We start from the raw sequence: 15,948 nt of genomic DNA on the forward strand, positions 1-15,948 counted from the left end.
CACAAGTTTAACCTACTACAAAATTTACAACTATAACAAAGTTTTCTATCACAAATATTTTAACATATTGTTACACTCATGGTTACAAAACAGCCACCTTTGGCATTATTAGACCCAGTCTTTCAGTGTTACAGACAAGTTCTCTGCCCTTGGCAAGTGGAGAGGCAACTTTATAACACATTACAGAATAAGCATTAATTTGTGGTAAAATAGTCACTCTTTTTCACCTAACAAGCTGCAATCGGTGATTCAGAGCTTTGGGTTCTCAGCCTAGGTCAACAGTCTTCCGTTCTCTCACCGCTCATTACTAAAGTGTTAACTGAGGCTTTGTAACCTCTGACTCTGGCTGTTTTCAAGTCAAAGCTGTTAAAGGAAAGGGGGTTGGTTCATAATGCTATTTCTGCAAGAACCCCGCAAGAGGGAAATAGTCTTCATTTTGAATGAGAAAAGTAACCCAGCTGCGATTCAACCCACGTGAGTGACTGCACAACCTCTGCCCTTTTCATCCCTTACTCAGGATTCTAACACTCCCTTCTGTGACGCGGAGATCGTCGGGTGGGGAAAGGAACCCAGAGGAGCTGCTCCGCAGCTGGGTGTGAGCGAGCTGCGCGCACCGGCCGGAAACCCGGCGCAGGCGCGCGGGAGCCCCGCCCCACGCCAGGAAGGGTTCCAGGCTGGGGGCGGGGCCGGGGCGGAGCCTGCGGCCGCGGGAATCCCAAACCCGCCCCTTTCCCCACCCCTCCACTTCTCGCCATGGCCCCTGCACTGCTCCTGATCCCTGCTGCCCTCGCCTCTTTCATCCTGGCCTTTGGCACTGGAGTGGAGTTCGTACGCTTTACCTCCCTTCGGCCACTTCTTGGAAGAATCTCGGAGTCTGGCAGTCCAGGTGAGCGGGAGGGACGGAGGATGAGCTCTAGGGTAGGGAGGTGGAGCCGGAGCAGAGGGAGCGTGGGGCGGGGCTTGGAGACAAATGACAGGGGAAGTCCTGGAGAGGGAACTAGAGCCTTGAAAGCCGCCGAGACAAGGCCGAGGAGACTGGAGGGCTAAATTAGGAACTCTGGGATTAGCGGTTTGGAGAGGCGGGAGAGTGAGAACCGAGAGGGAGGGAAAGGGCAATGAACAGAATATTCTCAGAAAAGTGCTTCTTAGAGAGGACTATAGAGGGTGTTACAAAGAGGGAGCATTTGGAGAACTGAAACAAGAAGGGCACTCCAGCCATGCCTTTCGTGACTGCCCAACAGGAATGTTCTTCCCCAGCTCTGAAAGAAGCATGGGGAAAAGGGGAGAAACAGGGAATAGCAAAATGAGGTGGGCAAAGCCTAGAGAGGAAGCGATAGGGCTCTTGAAAGCATTAAGGGACATGGCCTGGGGTCCCCAGGAGGAGATGAAGGTAGACAGTGTTTCCCACAGTCTTCTTGATCTTTTGTACCTTTTTCCAACTCCCGCTAGATGCCCGCCAGGGATGGCTGGCTGCCCTGCAGGACCAAAGCATCCTTGTCCCGCTGGTTTGGGATCTGGGGCTCCTGTTACTGTTTGTGGGGCAGCACAGCCTCATGGCAACTGAGACCGTGAAGGAATGGATGTCCCGGTACTTTGGGGTCCTTCAGAGGTCACTGTACGTGGCATGCACTGCCCTGGCCTTGCAGGTATGAAGCCCTAGCAGCTGAGTCCTCAAGGGAAACAGCATGTGTGAAGGATGTCATTGATTGGAGCTGCAAGAACCTCAGGCTTTGGATAAAGTGTGGGTTTAGGAGGAGAACTGAGGGTGTTCAGGACTAATCTCAGCTCCCATTCTTTCACAGCACACATTCTGTTTTTTATCAAGAAGTATGTACTGCTTGTTATCCACTGGGCACGATGTGTGCATTCTCACCTTTGCAACTTTGTTCATGTTGTCCCGCTTGAGAGTGCCTTGTTAACACCTCTTCAGTCTTATCCTTTCTTCAAAAGCACTTCCCTAGATCTCAAGAGAAAGCTTCCCAGTTAGTACTCACCTGTCTTCTCAGTGGGTGCTTGGCATAGACTAGTGTGCGTGCCTATCTGGTCACTCTCATCCATTCTCTAAGTCCTCAGAGTAGAGACATGTCATTCTTACATCCTTAGGACCCCACCCAGCACCCTCCACATGGTGAACATGCTCATGATAGAGGTGGGGAGAACAGCCGGCCAGCCTGGACTGGGGGCAGCCCCTGGGTCTGGGTCTGTCAAGGGTGGGCTGCTGGAAAACCCAGTCCCTCTTCCTTTCTCAGCTGGTGATGCGGTACTGGGAGCCCGTGCCCAGGGGTCCTGTGTTGTGGGAGACTCGGACTGAGCCGTGGGCCACTTGGGTGCCCCTCCTCTGCTTTGTCCTCCATGTCATTTCCTGGCTCCTCATCTTCAGCATCCTTCTTGTCTTCGACTATGCAGAGCTCATGGGCCTGAAACAGGTGAGGCTCCCAGATCCATACCCAAGACATTTGATCCTTTCTAGAATACCTCTTTCCCCTCCAAGGATGTCCCTCTGCCTCCCATTGTCTTCCACCTCCCTTTCTTATAAGATAGTCTCCCCCCGGCCCTCCCCCAAAGGCTAGGAATCATGGGCTTCTTGGGCCTGGGAAGGTTCATGGGCCAGAGATGAGGGTCAGGGACCCCCAGTCTCAGAAGGGTGGTTCCTGAGCCTGTCATAGAAGGAGGGTGCCCAGAAGGGGAGGAAAGAGGCAGTTAAGTTGTGACAAGGGCTTGACTCCATTTCTAAGCCATTCTCCCTCTGCTAGGTGTACTACCATGTGCTGGGGCTGGGCGAGCCTCTGGCCCTGAAGTCGCCCCGGGCTCTGAGACTCTTCTCCCACCTGCGCCATCCAGTGTGCGTGGAGCTGCTGACTGTGCTATGGGTGGTACCCACCCTGGGCACTGACCGCCTGCTCCTTGCTCTCCTCCTTACCCTCTACCTGGGCCTGGCTCACGGACTGGACCAGCATGATCTCCGCTACCTCCGGGCCCAGCTACAAAGAAAACTCCACCTGCTCTCCCGGCCCCAGGATGGGGAGGCTGAGTAAGGGGTTAACCCTGGTTGCAAGCCCTGTACTTCCTCTCTCCCTCCTATCCCAAATTCCCTTAACATCCAGGCCTTGACTGCTTCAGACCAGAGGCCCAAATCAATGGACTGAAGGAGTGGTCCCTTTCCTTGCTTGAGCCTCCACTCCTTGGTTCCAGCTCCATACTGAATTTCAGCCATTGGACTCCAAGGGCCACTTCTCACCAGCCAGGAAGGAGTGGCTGGGAACTTATCCCTCTACTTACAGTTCAGGGCTTGACCCTCCATTAACAATTTCCTCACCAAGAGAAGAGTCTGGCTTGACCACTCCCTTAGCCCTGTTACTACCCTCTGCGCCTCAGGGATCCTTTCTCCACGTCTAGCTCCCTCCCAGGAGCTGGACCAAGGCCCACTGTCTGGCCGTTCCAGGTCCCTAGGCCCCGCCCCTAGGCTCCATCCTCCTGAACCTAGTTGAGCGGTTTCTCCCGCTCTTAGCTAAGGTGACTAAAGGCTCCCTGCTCTCCCGAGGAACTCGCGCTACAGGAAAATAAAATTCAGTCTGGTTTTTCTACGTGTAGAATGCAGTCTGTCAGTGTCTCTCAAAGCTGCAGGGCTGGCTCTGGGAAAGGCGAGTTACATTGGAGTCTGGGCATCGGCCGCGCCTTCTGGTGACCGCTGGGCGGCGGCCACTCCCCGCGGACCCAGCCCTCCACCCCCTTCCCGGAGCACCCGGTCCCCTTTCCTCCAAATCTCCCAATTTTCTCGCTGCAGACCCGGGTGGGGGACGGGCTGAAACGGAAGAGTGGGGCAAAGGTTCGGGTAAGGGAGCGAGCTTCCGAAACCGTTGTCTTCCCAGCCCTGCTCCTGCGGCCGCCCCCTCCCCACGGGCCCCGCAAGCGCCCCCACGGTAACAAAGGCTGGCCCGGATAGGCAAAAGCGTGGGGAGGAGCGGCAGGAGATGGGAAGGGCGGGCCCGGCTCCGAGCAGCTGCCGCTTCCTCCCCAAGTCCCTCGAGGGGTCTGAGTCACGGGCCGCCGCCCCGGGTTGGCGAGCTGGGGGTGGGGGTCTGGACACCTGGGTTGTCCAGGGTTACCGGGCGGGAGCCGCGTGAGAGGCCCTGGGGAAGGACCGCGGAGGGCCGGGGATCGCGGCGGGAAAAGAGTCCCGGGGCCGAGGCCCCAAGAGGGGGACCCGGAGAGCGAGGCTCCGCCCCCGCGCCCGGCTCCGCCCTGCGCCCCCTTCCCTCTCCCCATTGTCCTCAGACAAAGCGGCGGCCGCCCCCTGCCCGGCCCCCGGGTCTCAGTCTCCGTCCCTCCCCTTCTCCTCCCTTCCCCCGTCCCGCGCCCCCCCCCCCCCGAACCCCCCCCCCCACCTTCGGCCCCGGATCTCCCTCTATCCCTCTCTCCTCCTCTTCCTCTCTCCTCCTCTCTCCGGACGTCAGGCTCCTTCGCTCCCCCTCCCCCGGGAGCCCCGCGGCGTGTGAGTTGACCCAGGGGCTTCAGACTTGGGGAGGGGGTGTCCCCTCCCTTCCGTCCCGGGCGCGGACCTCGGGCTGTCTCTCCTCTCTTTGTGCCGAGATTGCCCATCAGTGCGGTCATAGCCGGGTGGGGACGGCTGGCGAGGTCGGGGTTCCATGAGCGCCAAGACCCCGGCGCAAGACTGGCCGGCTCCGGAGCGAAGCGGTGTGGAGCCGGTGCTCCGTACGCCTGGGGCGCTCGCTCGCCCGGGACCTCGGGGCATCGCCGGTGGGGGAGGCCGGCGGCGGGGCCGGGACCGGGTTAGGGTTGGTGGGGGGTGGACGCCAGGGTTCTGGGAACGAGCTGGCAGCTCCGATCGCCGGGTTCCGAAAGTCCCCGGGGGAGGGTATTTCCCCTGGCCCGCCCCGGGGCGGAGTGCAGGGCGGAGGGGTGGGGGCTGGGGGGTCGGAGAGGCGTGGCTCAAGCGGAGCTGGAAGGGGAGCCCGGACCTCCGGGGCCCGCGCTGAGACTCGCCGGGCTGCAGCCGCCGAGCTCCCTTGCCCCTCTGCCCCCGATTCCCCCTTCTTCCCTGGACCTGTCCACTCTCCGCCCTCCCACCTTCCCGACACCCTTTCAGGTGCCACTGCCCCCTCTCCGCCGGGGATCCCGCTGACCTCGCTTCCCACTCCCGCCGCTCCTGGGGTAGCGGTCAGGCAACCTCGCTCGGATCCTGCCCCGCTCACCCCTAGCCTCTCTTCTCTCTTCTCCCTCGCGCCAACTTCTTTCGTTTTTCCCTCTTCTCACAACCTGGGGACTGTCTCTGATGCCCAGTAACCTGTACCCACAAATCTGACTCTTGTCTCTTTGCTGAATCTCCACTCTTCTTCTCGACCCACCTCCCCCAACCCCATCACCTGGCTCTTAGTTTCCTCTTCTCTTTCTCAGTTTTTCCCCTTTCTCTGCCCACCCCCTCGCCGCCCCTTTTCCTACTGTCCTCACCCTCAGCTCCTCTGTGTCCCACCTCTCCCCCTGCTTCCTCTCCCCCCACCCCCATTCTCACCTCCTGGGCCCCTCTGGAGCCTCTCCTTCCTGTTCTCTGCCCCCCAGCGTTCCCCCACCCTCCCCAAGGCGACCATGGCCACCATCCCAGACTGGAAGCTACAGCTGCTAGCCCGGCGCCGGCAGGAAGAGGCAGCCGTTCGCGGCCGTGAGACTGCAGAGCGGGAGCGGCTGTCGCAGATGCCAGCCTGGAAGCGGGGCCTTCTGGAGCGCCGCCGGGCCAAGCTTGGTCTGTCTCCTGGGGAGCCTAGCCCTGCGCCTGGGACTACGGAGGCTGGACCTCCAAACCCAGACGAGTCTGCTGTCCTCCTGGAGGCCATTGGGCCCGTGCACCAGAACCGATTTATCCGGCAAGAGCGCCAGCAGCAGCAGCAGCGGAGTGAAGAGCTACTCACCGACAGACGGCCTGGACCTTTGGAGACCCGGGGGCGGAGACCCAGCGCCGGGGAGACACGGGATCCCAGCCCCAAGGGAAGAGAGTCCAGGGAAGAGTGGCTCAGAGAGAAGAGGCTGGGGATAGGGGGAGCTCGAGAGTTGAGCCCCAGGCCTTTGGAGTCTCGGGACTGGAGGCAGAGCCCAGGAGAGGCTGGAGACAGGAGCTCCAGACTGTCAGAGGTGCGGAAATGGAGGCTGAGCCCTGGAGAAACTCCTGAGCGGAGTTTGAGACTGGCAGAGCCCCGAGAACAAAGCCCCAGGAGAACAGAGGTGGTGGACAGTAGACTGAGCCCCGAAGAGTCTGACAACCAGAAGCTGGGCCTGACAGAGTCCCGTAAATGGAGGCCTGACCCCAGAGAGTCTCAGGGACAGAGTTTGGCACAACTGGAGGCATCAGAGTGGAGGCCGAGTTCAGGAGAAGAAAGAAAAGACTGCTCAGAGGAATGGGGGAGAAAAGACGAGAGGCCGATTCCAAGAATGGTCCCAGAAGGGACCACAGTGTTGTCAGAGACCCCGACAAGGGAGGCTCCAGACAGTCGCTCTGCAGGACCGGAGGGAGCAGAGGAAAGGCCCAGTCCTGTGGAGGATGGCGAGAGGGGCCTGCGGCCACTGGAAGGCTGGAAATGGACCCTGAACTCTGGGAAGGTCCGAGACTGGACACCCAGGGACACAGAGCCTCAGCCCCAGAAACCAGACACTCCAGAGTCTGCCGAGAAGCACGTGGGGCCTTTGGGTGCAGAGGCTGGAGAAGGGGAGGCTGAGAAGGAGGAGGCGGGCACTCAGAGCAGGCCTCTGGGCGCCCTGCAGGACCGCTGCTCTGCGCCCTCCCCCCTCTCCCCAGAGGACGCCGGGACTGGAGCCTCTAGACGGCAGGAAGAGGAAGCAGGGGAACTCCGGCCCCCACCTGCAGCCCCTCTGTCTCCCCCACCCCCAGCCCCACCTGCCCCCCAGTCCCTTGGGGATCCCCTCATGAGCCGGCTCTTCTACGGGGTGAAGGCAGGGCCAGGGGTGGGGGCCCCCCGCCGCAGCGGACACACCTTCACAGTCAACCCCCGGCGGTCCGCGCCCCCTGCAGCCCCCGCCACTCCAGCCACCCCAGCCACAGCTGACGCGGCGGTCCCTGGGGCTGGGAAGAAGCGGTACCCGACTGCCGAGGAGATCTTGGTTCTGGGGGGCTACCTCCGCCTCAGCCGAAGCTGCCTTGTCAAGGGGTCCCCTGAAAGGCGCCACAAACAGGTAGGGAGCAGCCAACCCAGACTTCTCGCCCAGCCCACCATCACTGCTCTGTGGACTCCTGTCTCTCTCCCTTTTTTTACACCTCTGTATCCTTGTCTTCGTCTATTCTTGTTCATTCCTGCTGCCACCCTTCCTCCTCTGAACACACGCCCTTCCTTTTTGTGGCCCTTCTTTTCCATTCATTTCCCAGCCCAAGGAGCCTGCTCCGCAATCAGGCTCGCTGTCCTGGGTGTGTCTCTCTCAGGGTGTGCCCAGGCTCCTCACTCTTCTCTCCCTCAGGCTCTGAGTTCCCCCCCATGCTTTCCATTCCCGAGTCTGTGACCCAGCCCAGCCCATCTGGGTGGGAGACCCGAGTTGAGGCCACAGCCCGGAGTCTACGCGGGCAGGGTCTGCAGGGCAAAAGTGGGCAAAAGAATGCCGGGGTAGGAAGCCTGGGAAGGCAGAAGGGTTTGGGGTTTTAGGGAGAAATGGCAGGGAGAAGCTAGTGGAGGAACAGCTCACAGACCCAAGGAAGGGGGTGTTGCAGAGCGGAGTGGGGACATCCTAGGATAGTGGGGGAGGGGAGTGGAACAGGGGCTGGCCAAGGAGCAGAGAGAAGAAGGCTTTTGAACCCCGAGTCTGCCCCATGGGAGAGACTCACACAGAGGCCATTTGAAGTGGGTGACCTTGGGGTTGCACACCCCCAGCTGGGCCACAGCTTCAGACAGTGCTCCCTTCTCTCTTGGGACAAGAAAAGCCTTCTCCTCTTCCAAAATACTCCCCCCACCACTCCCTCCCAGTCCTTCCTCCCTGGGCATCCCCTCCCTCCCCAGAACTGGCTCAGCAGTTGGTTTTCCCCTTTCTTCCTGGCCTCTCCCTCCTCTTGGGGTAGAAAGAAAGAGAAGTGAATTTGGAGGCACTGTGCTGAGAGCAGAGAGCACAATGGGAGTCGAGGGCAGGGTTGGGGACTGGGGCCAGCAGAAGGTCAGAGGTTAAACTGGAAAAAAGGCGGTGCGGGGAAGTTGGAAACAGCCAAGCTGACTTCTTCCCTGGCGCTGGCCCAACTCCTGCCCCATACACCAGTTTCCAGCTTGAAAATCTCCAAGGAAAGAGAAGTTCTGTATCTAACACAGCTCCAGCCCTCATCCCATATGTGTCATCCTCAGATTGGTTTTCGTGTCCCCGGTGTCAGTGGGAAAGCACAAAGGTCGGGAGTCACTTGAGACCCCAGCTCATCTTCACATGAAGCTCAAGCTCCCATCCCAGAGCCGTGGTCCCTGGGTCTGTCCTGAGCTGACTGCTAGGTGACCCTTTTGCCTCCGGGCTGGGCGAGAAACTAGGTCAGGAACAGCCAGGGTGAGATGTTCAGAGAAGTCACTACTGTAGAGGCTGTCTTGTGCCTCTGGGCAGGAACAAAGAGGGGAAGACATGAAGTCTGGGGCCCAAAGGCCGGGGACTGAGTGCAGGGCAGGACCTGTGAGAGTGAGGGAGGTCCTAGGTCCTAGGTCAGGGAGCGAGGGAGCCGGAAGCAGATCGCCCAAACAGGAAGCCTGGGGTGGGGGCCGGAAGGCTGGTGGGGCTGAGTGGCGAACATGGGGCCATGGGCCTGGCCAGAACTGTGCTCAGGATGTGGTGAGAGAATAAGGAAGCGGCTGCTTCAGGTGGGGGTGGGGAAGAAGCAGTGCAGAGTTCTCTGGGCCCAGACACTTTCCCCTCAGCTCTCCCTGAGGCCTCCTCCTCTCTCCCAGCACCCTGCTCGTCAGGGACGGGCATGTCCAGCCCTGCCTATCAGATCAGGGATAGGAGGACCCTGCCATCTAACACTGTCCCCCTTTCCCTAAATAACTCCTGTTTGCAGGCTAATTCCATCAAACGTGTCCCTGCACTGGGAAAGAAGCCCCAGCCCTGCCACTGGAGCCCAGGGGTTGGGCCATGGCCCGTGCCCTTCCCCAGAGGCCCCTCTGGCTGGGAGGTCGGCCCCTCCTCTCCCCAGCCCCCTTGTGACCTTATATAGCTGATGAGAGAGGAGTGAGTGAGTCATCCCATCCGTACCCACCCCCCTCAACACACACACCCCATGAAGGCTGTGCATTCCTGAGAAGCCCAGTCAGAAGTTGGGGTGGTGAGGAGAGAAGCAGGGTTGGGGGAGAGAGACAAACATGGACAGAGAGCAAATAAAATGGCTCCTTTTACCAGAGCAGATAATAAACTACAGAGCTCGGTATCTCAAAAGGTGACATGAAAAGAAAACAGAAGTGGGTTCCCAGAAGTTTGGGTAAACCTGTCAGCAGTAGACGTGGTTCCTTTGGAGAAGTTAGGATATAAGGGGTCTGGTTCCTGTCACTCAATTCTACCAGCTGGCTGTTCCACAGACGCGGACTGGGGGTCGACTGTGTGCAGGCTGGCCTGCACCCCCCCACCCCGCAAGAGTGTTCCCCTAGGGTTGGTATGTTGAGACGCCATCTGATGTCTGGATGAATGGAACCTTCCTTACCCATTGAAGCAACTTCCATGCTTCTATTGACAGCAGACAAAAATAAGTAACCAAATTAGTAAATCCTCTGGTAGGTTAGGGCTTCCCTAGTGGTTCAAACGGTAAAGAACCTGCCTGTGATGTAGGAGACCTGGATTCAATCCCTGGATTGGGAAGATCCCCTGGAGAAGGAAATGGCAACCGACTCCAGTATTCTTACCTAGAAAATTTCATGAACAGAGGAGCTTGGTGGGTTATAGTCCTTGGGGTTGCAAAGAGTTGGACACGACTGAGCGACTAACTTTCTTTTTGGTACGTTAGGTTAGAAGGTGGTTAAGTGATTATGGGAAAAAATTAGGACAGGGACAAATGGAACTTTGAGGGCCAGATGGTAGGAGGAGCAAATAATAGCATGATCCAAAGGGAGGGAGCCACGGCGATATTGGGGGAAGAGTATTCTAAGCTGAGTGAACAGCCAGTGCAAAGGCCCTGAGGTAAGAGTGCCTGGGGTGGGCCTGGAAGAAATCACAGCCCATGTGGCTGGAGTGGAGGAGGATGCAGTGTTGAGTGGCGAGGGGCACATTGGAGCCCCTCCTAGGCCTTGGCCAGGTTCTGGCTTTTGTTCCCAGAGAGGTGGGCCTATGCCAGGTTTGGACGCTTAGAGTGACACACGCATGTGCACGCGTGCACGCACACACACACACACGTCTCTTGAGTTCTCGCTTCCCATGGGGACCCAGCTGTTAGCAACCATCTGTCCAGCCACCATCCTGGTTACTCTCTTCTCATACGCCAGTCCATGCAGAGACTCGGGGATGCAGGGCCCCCAACCCCCAGGTTCCCCAACGGATGCTAGAGAAGGCCCAAGGAGATCCTCTGGACCTTTCCGAGCAGTTCGCATGGAATCCTCCTGTTTGTCTCCTTAATCGCTTTGGCTCCCAGAGTTAATCCCACCCTGCCCCTTCCCCGTGAGCTTCTTAGGAGGGCAGAGGGGAAGGGTAAAAAGGTGGTGAGAACAGCTGGGGCTCGCCGGCTCTTGCACCAGTATGTTCCCGAGGATTTTCTGCCCCCTCCAGATTCCTCTGGTCGCCTGTCTCTGTCACTGCACGTCCCTTCTGGTGCGTTCTCCACCCCTGTCCCGTGTTTGTCTGGACTTTCCTCTCTGCCCTGTCACCTCCCCCACAGCTACTGCTTTCAGGGACTTGGGCTTATCATCTCAATGGGTTTCGGGGGACAGTCTCCCTTCCTCTGGCTTTTCTGTTGGTCTCTGCTCCCCTGTCAGAGCCAAGACCCTTTCCTGGGAGCTCACTTCAGCTGCAGGAGAGGAGTGAGTGAGGTGGGAGAGGCTGGTGTTCAGGGTCCTGGGTTCTCCCTCGAACAGCAAGGGATCAAGGCTCTGGAAACCAATGTGCCTGTCTTGGCTTTTGCCTGTGACTCCCTCCCAGCCAGCTCCTTCCTGCCCAGGAGACAGCTCTCACCTCCCCTGGGGAGCCCCCCTGATTGCCCCCAGGGTGCCCAAAGACTCAGTTCTGATCACAGGACTTATATCCAGGTTTTTAATTTCTCTTTATCTTTCCACCTCCCACACTCTAAAAGTAGAAACCTTGATCCTGGGTTCCTTACTCCTGCTACCCAGGCCCCTGCCTAAGCTCAGGCCAAAGTCAATGTTTTTCAAACGATATGACTGAAGAGGGGAAATCTGGGATTGGCCAGCGAGTAGCGAGTACCGAAAGGAAAACTGGCTTCCAGAGTGGCTGGGGCGGGCAAAGTCAGCGAGTCGTGCCCAAACCCAGTCCCCACTCCCTGTGGTCCTGCACCTGTTACCCTGCGGTCTGACCTCGCCTCCTCCCCGCTTTCTCTCCCACCCGCAGCTCAAGATCTCCTTCAGCGAGACAGCCCTGGAGACCACGTATCAGTATCCCTCGGAGAGTTCGGTGCTAGAAGAGCTGGGCCCGGAGCCTGAGGCCCCCAGCGCCCCCAGTCCCCCAGCGGCCCAAGCCGACGACGAAGAGGAGGAGGAGGAACTGCTGTTGCTGCAGCCAGAGCTTCAGGGCGGGCTGCGCACCAAGGCCCTGATAGTGGGTGAGCGCAGACTTCGCCGTCCCGTTGGCGCCGCCTGCTGGTCGGAGCGGGCACTGCGGTTCAGGAGGAAGGGGGATTTAATGTTGGCGCTTGGAAGGAGCTTGGTGGGGACTCTAGCCCAACAGCTCCTTTAGTTCATTCGGTTCAGTCTCTCAGTCGTGTCCGACTCTTTGCGATCCCATGGACTGGCCTCCCTGTCCATCACCAACTCCCTGAGTTTACTTAAACTCATGTCCATTGAGTCCGTGATGCCATCCAGCCATCTCATCTTCTGTCATCCCCTTCTCCTCCCACCTTCAATCTTTCCCAGCATCAGGGTCTTTTCAAATGAGTCAGTTCTTCACATCAGGTGGCCAAAGTATTGGAGTTTCAGCTTCAACATCAGTCCTTCCAATGAATATTCAGGACTGATTCCTTTAGGATGGACTTGTTGGATCTTCTTGCAGTCAAAGGGACTCTCAAGATTTTCTCCAACACCACAGTTCAAAAGTATCAATTCTTCGGTGCTCAGCTTTCTTTATAGTCCAACTTTCACATCTATACACGACTATTGGAAAAACCATAGCCTTGACTAGACGGACTGTTGTTGGCAAAGTAATGTCTCTGCTTTTTAATATGCTGTCTAGGTTGGTCATAGCTTTTCTTCCAAGGAGCAAGCATCTTTTAATTTCATGGCTACAGTCACCATCTGCAGGGATTTTGGAACTCCAAAAACTAAAGTCTGTCACTGTTTCCACTGTTTCCCCATCTATTTGCCATGAACTGATGGGACCAGATGCCATGATCTTAGTTTTCTGAATGTTGAGCTTTAAGCCGACTTTTTCACTCTCCTCTTTCACAGTTCCTTTTAACAGATGGGAAAACTGAGGTCCTGAGAAGCGAAGGGCACATAAGATCGCCACATTTCTAAACCAGGACTCTTTCTGAGTGCTACAGTGTAGTTAACACAGGATTTGGATCAGACAGGCCTGAGTTTGAATTCCATCATGTCTCTTAATTGTGGTGTTACCTCAGGGTAACTGCCTGACCTCTGGCCTCAGTTTATTATTTTTGAAATGAGGTTAATAATAACCACCTCTTGAGATTGTTGAGAGGGTTAAGAACTTTTTGGGAAGCACTTAGGAACTATGGCTGGACATGGAATAACTTAACATCTCCTGGGGTTATTGCAAGATTAAAGAAGTTATGAGAATGGCTGGCAGAGAATCCAAGCTAAATGAAATGAGTGATGGCTGCTATGACTAGTAGTAGCAACAGGCACTCAGGACGTGGGAGATGTTGTAAGATTTTCCGCATGCCAACTGGCCTTCAGTGTGGGGAGCGGGTAGGGAGGCGGGCGGCGGAGAACCTCTCTCATCCTCTATCCTTGCTGCCCCCTCTCGCACAGATGAGTCTTGCCGGAGGTGACCCTCTTCCCACACGGAGATACACCTCCCTTCTTCCCGGAACTGAAGATTCTGGAACCCAGAAGGTTCAGAGCAGACAGACAGACCCTCAGCATGAGCCTGGCAGGGAAGGGCAACCAGCATCTTCCACCTCGCTTTCTTCTTCCTGTTTCTGGGGGCAGAGGCAACCGCTCAGTTTCCACCCTCCTCAGACACGCTGGTGCCTCCTAGGTGATCCGAGACCCCCATGCAGTCCTGGGGAGGAGCACAGAGCTCACAGGGCGGGGGTAGAGATGGAGCACCCTTGCCATCTCCACTGGCAGGGTACACGCTCCTCGACTCCCTACCACCCCTTGGAGGCTCCCCCATCTCCCCAGGAGACCCAGCCCCCACTGCATTTCCAGCACCTCTCCCTCCTGTTCCTTAGGTCCCTGCCCCTTTGTTTACAGCTCCTGCTGCTTCTCTTGACTACAGCCTGGTTTACAGCCCCCTACCCCCGCCATCCCCAGCCCCACCTGCCAAAGTCCTGGGTTTACAAGCCACGCCTACTTGCGTGTCCATGTAGAATCCTCTTCCCTGTCCCCTGGAGTCCCCGCACTGGGGGGACTTGGGGTATGGCTTCCTCCACTTTTGCTCAGTATTCCCGTGTCTCACTTTCCCCCAGAGGGAAGGCTGGGAATCTTAACTCTGTATCCCCCTCTAGTTATTTAATTCTGTTCCTCCTGGTGGTTCACAATTGAATTGAATTTTGAGGGTGTGGGGTGAGTCATGAGGGACCTCAACTCTCTTCCCCCTGTGTCTCCTTTCTTCTCAATTGCCTGGGTTTTTGTTTTTGTTTTTATTTTCTATAATAAAATGGAGCTCTCTCCAACTCTCCTGCTGCTTCTCTTTCTTTTGAAAAAGGGAATGGGGTCGGGGTGGGATGGAGTGGGTTCTGGGTTCCTCATTCCAGGCCTCTCTCACCTTCTTACTAGCCATAAGGAGGAAGCAGCCATGGCTGTGGGAGGGGAAAATATGACAGGGAACCAGAAGCTCAGCACTGGCCATGGAGAGAGGGTTCTGGGAGAACCTGGCACCGATTTCTCCAAGGACCAGCAGGAGAGGGACTGGGGATTTTTTGTTGTTGCTTTGGTTTGGTTTTGTTCTTGCTGTGCCTCTCAGCTTGCGGCATCTCAGTTCCCCAGCCAGGGACTTATCCTGGGCCTCCATGATGAAATCATCAAATCCTAACCACTAGACCACCAGGGAACTCCCTGTTTTGTTTTCTCTCTTTTTTTTTTAATTAAAAAATTTTTGGACTTCCCTGATGGTCCAGTGGTTAAGAATCTGCCTGCCAATGCAGGGGACACAGGTTTGACCCCTGCTCCAGAAGATGCCACCTGCTGCAGGGCAACTAGGCTGGTGTACCACAAGTACTGAGCCCGGGTACCTAGAGTCCGTGCTCTGAAACGAGAAAAGCCACCACAATGAGAAGCCCTCCTGCCACCTCAGCAAAGAGGAGCCCCGACTTGCTGCAACTAGGGAAAGTTCATGCGCATTGAAGACCCAGTGCAGCCAAAAATAAATACTTTTAAATGATTAAAAAGTAATTTTAAAAATTATTATTTTTGTAAGTCTAGGGCTGGTGTGAGGAAGGACAGTTGGAGCACCCACACACTGGACATACCATGATGACAAACAGTCAGCTGGGTTCACTGCGGCGTCCGCATGCCTGGCACCTGATAGACACACACAATTATCTTTAGAATGAATGAACGAATGAGCAGATGAAAGGAGATAAAAATTTGGAAGCAGAGGACACTCTGAATTGAAGGATTCTGGTATTCAGAAGCCTAGTGCAAGGCAAGCAGCCAGAGAGTGTATGATTAGAAGTGGCTAATCCAGGGGATTTTACTCCAAGACTCAAGACCGTAAGTAATAAATCTCTTGAAACTGCTGCAGAATAGTACAGAGGGGCAGATTCCTGAAAAAGTTCTCCTCTGATAGACAACGGGTTTACATTCCTAAAGTTTTAAGAACCATAGATAATTCATGGCTTTGTGGCCCAAGTATAGTTGGCACTGGGACACTTTCCCGTTTCGGTGAATTTGTATCTTCTACGTGTGGAATATTTACATTTTACTTGTCAGATTTTTTTTCCAGTTCTCCAGGCTAATAAAGATATGGCAGATAGAGTCCTATCACTAGAGGAAGGTCCTTCTTTATTAAAAACAAAATGTATTAGAAAAATTGATCTTAAACACATGCCAGAGATGTTCCCAGCAAGGGAATAAGCAAGGTGTCAAAAGAATAGGCTACTTCAGAGCAGGTGTGAGTATGGAGGGAGAGTACTCACATTAGTAGCTAATTAGGTAAAGACCATAATTAGTTTTGACCCAGGAAAGCAGAAGTAAGAAGCTCTGAGATGCCAGGGGTGTTCACAGTCCATTTCAGAAACAGAAAACAGTGCACTCATGACGTCAATGATTCGGAGCTACTTGTGGCTGTTAGTTGGAATAACAAATGTTTAGTTTCCCAACACGGTGTCAGATAAATCCAATTAATTGTAAAAGTATGAAGCAGAATCAGAGGCCAGACAGTAGTCAAGCAACAAGTTCTGCTTATTTAAAATTAAGCAGCCACCGGTGACTTTCTCAAGCTGTTAGTAAAAAAAAAAAAAAAGCAGAATACAATTTGCATATTTCTTAGTTTGCAGATCTTTTAAAATAACATTATGAGATAGCACCAAGAAAAGAGGGTACCTTTGCTTTTTCTCCACATCCTGAGTTTTCATCTGCCTGGAGTCCTCGATTAAGCCTAACCTGTATTCACTTCTTGCAGAAAGTAACT

General features: G+C 55.7%; 2 protein-coding genes across 4 annotated transcripts; both read left to right on the forward strand.

The window, feature by feature from the left end:
• Window positions 1-557: 557 nt before the first annotated feature.
• Window positions 558-3,588, forward strand: NRM (nurim). Its single transcript, NM_001037596.2, is given in 4 exon segments — window positions 558-886; window positions 1,450-1,646; window positions 2,250-2,426; window positions 2,754-3,588. Coding segments are annotated over 4 exon segments (789 nt in total). The 5' UTR covers window positions 558-753; the 3' UTR covers window positions 3,036-3,588.
• Window positions 3,589-3,720: 132 nt separating this feature from the next.
• Window positions 3,721-13,995, forward strand: PPP1R18 (protein phosphatase 1 regulatory subunit 18). Of its 3 annotated transcripts, none has more exons than XM_059880416.1 (4): window positions 3,721-3,832; window positions 5,578-7,200; window positions 11,524-11,734; window positions 13,122-13,995. In XM_059880416.1, exons 2-4 carry the CDS (start codon window positions 5,605-5,607, stop codon window positions 13,139-13,141), a joined length of 1,827 nt encoding a protein of 608 aa, XP_059736399.1. In that variant the 5' UTR covers window positions 3,721-3,832; window positions 5,578-5,604; the 3' UTR covers window positions 13,142-13,995. The 3 variants fall into 3 exon arrangements, with proteins under 3 accessions (XP_059736399.1, XP_059736398.1, NP_001070387.1); XM_059880415.1 differs by lacking the exon at window positions 3,721-3,832 and adding an exon at window positions 4,384-4,492; NM_001076919.1 differs by lacking the exon at window positions 3,721-3,832 and having other exon boundaries at window positions 5,296-7,200; window positions 13,122-13,990.
• The last annotated feature ends 1,953 nt before the right edge of the window (window positions 13,996-15,948 follow it).

The sequence above is a fragment of the Bos taurus genome, chromosome 23 (genome assembly GCF_002263795.3).
Source record: "Bos taurus isolate L1 Dominette 01449 registration number 42190680 breed Hereford chromosome 23, ARS-UCD2.0, whole genome shotgun sequence".
Classification (NCBI taxonomy): Eukaryota; Metazoa; Chordata; class Mammalia; order Artiodactyla; family Bovidae; genus Bos; species Bos taurus.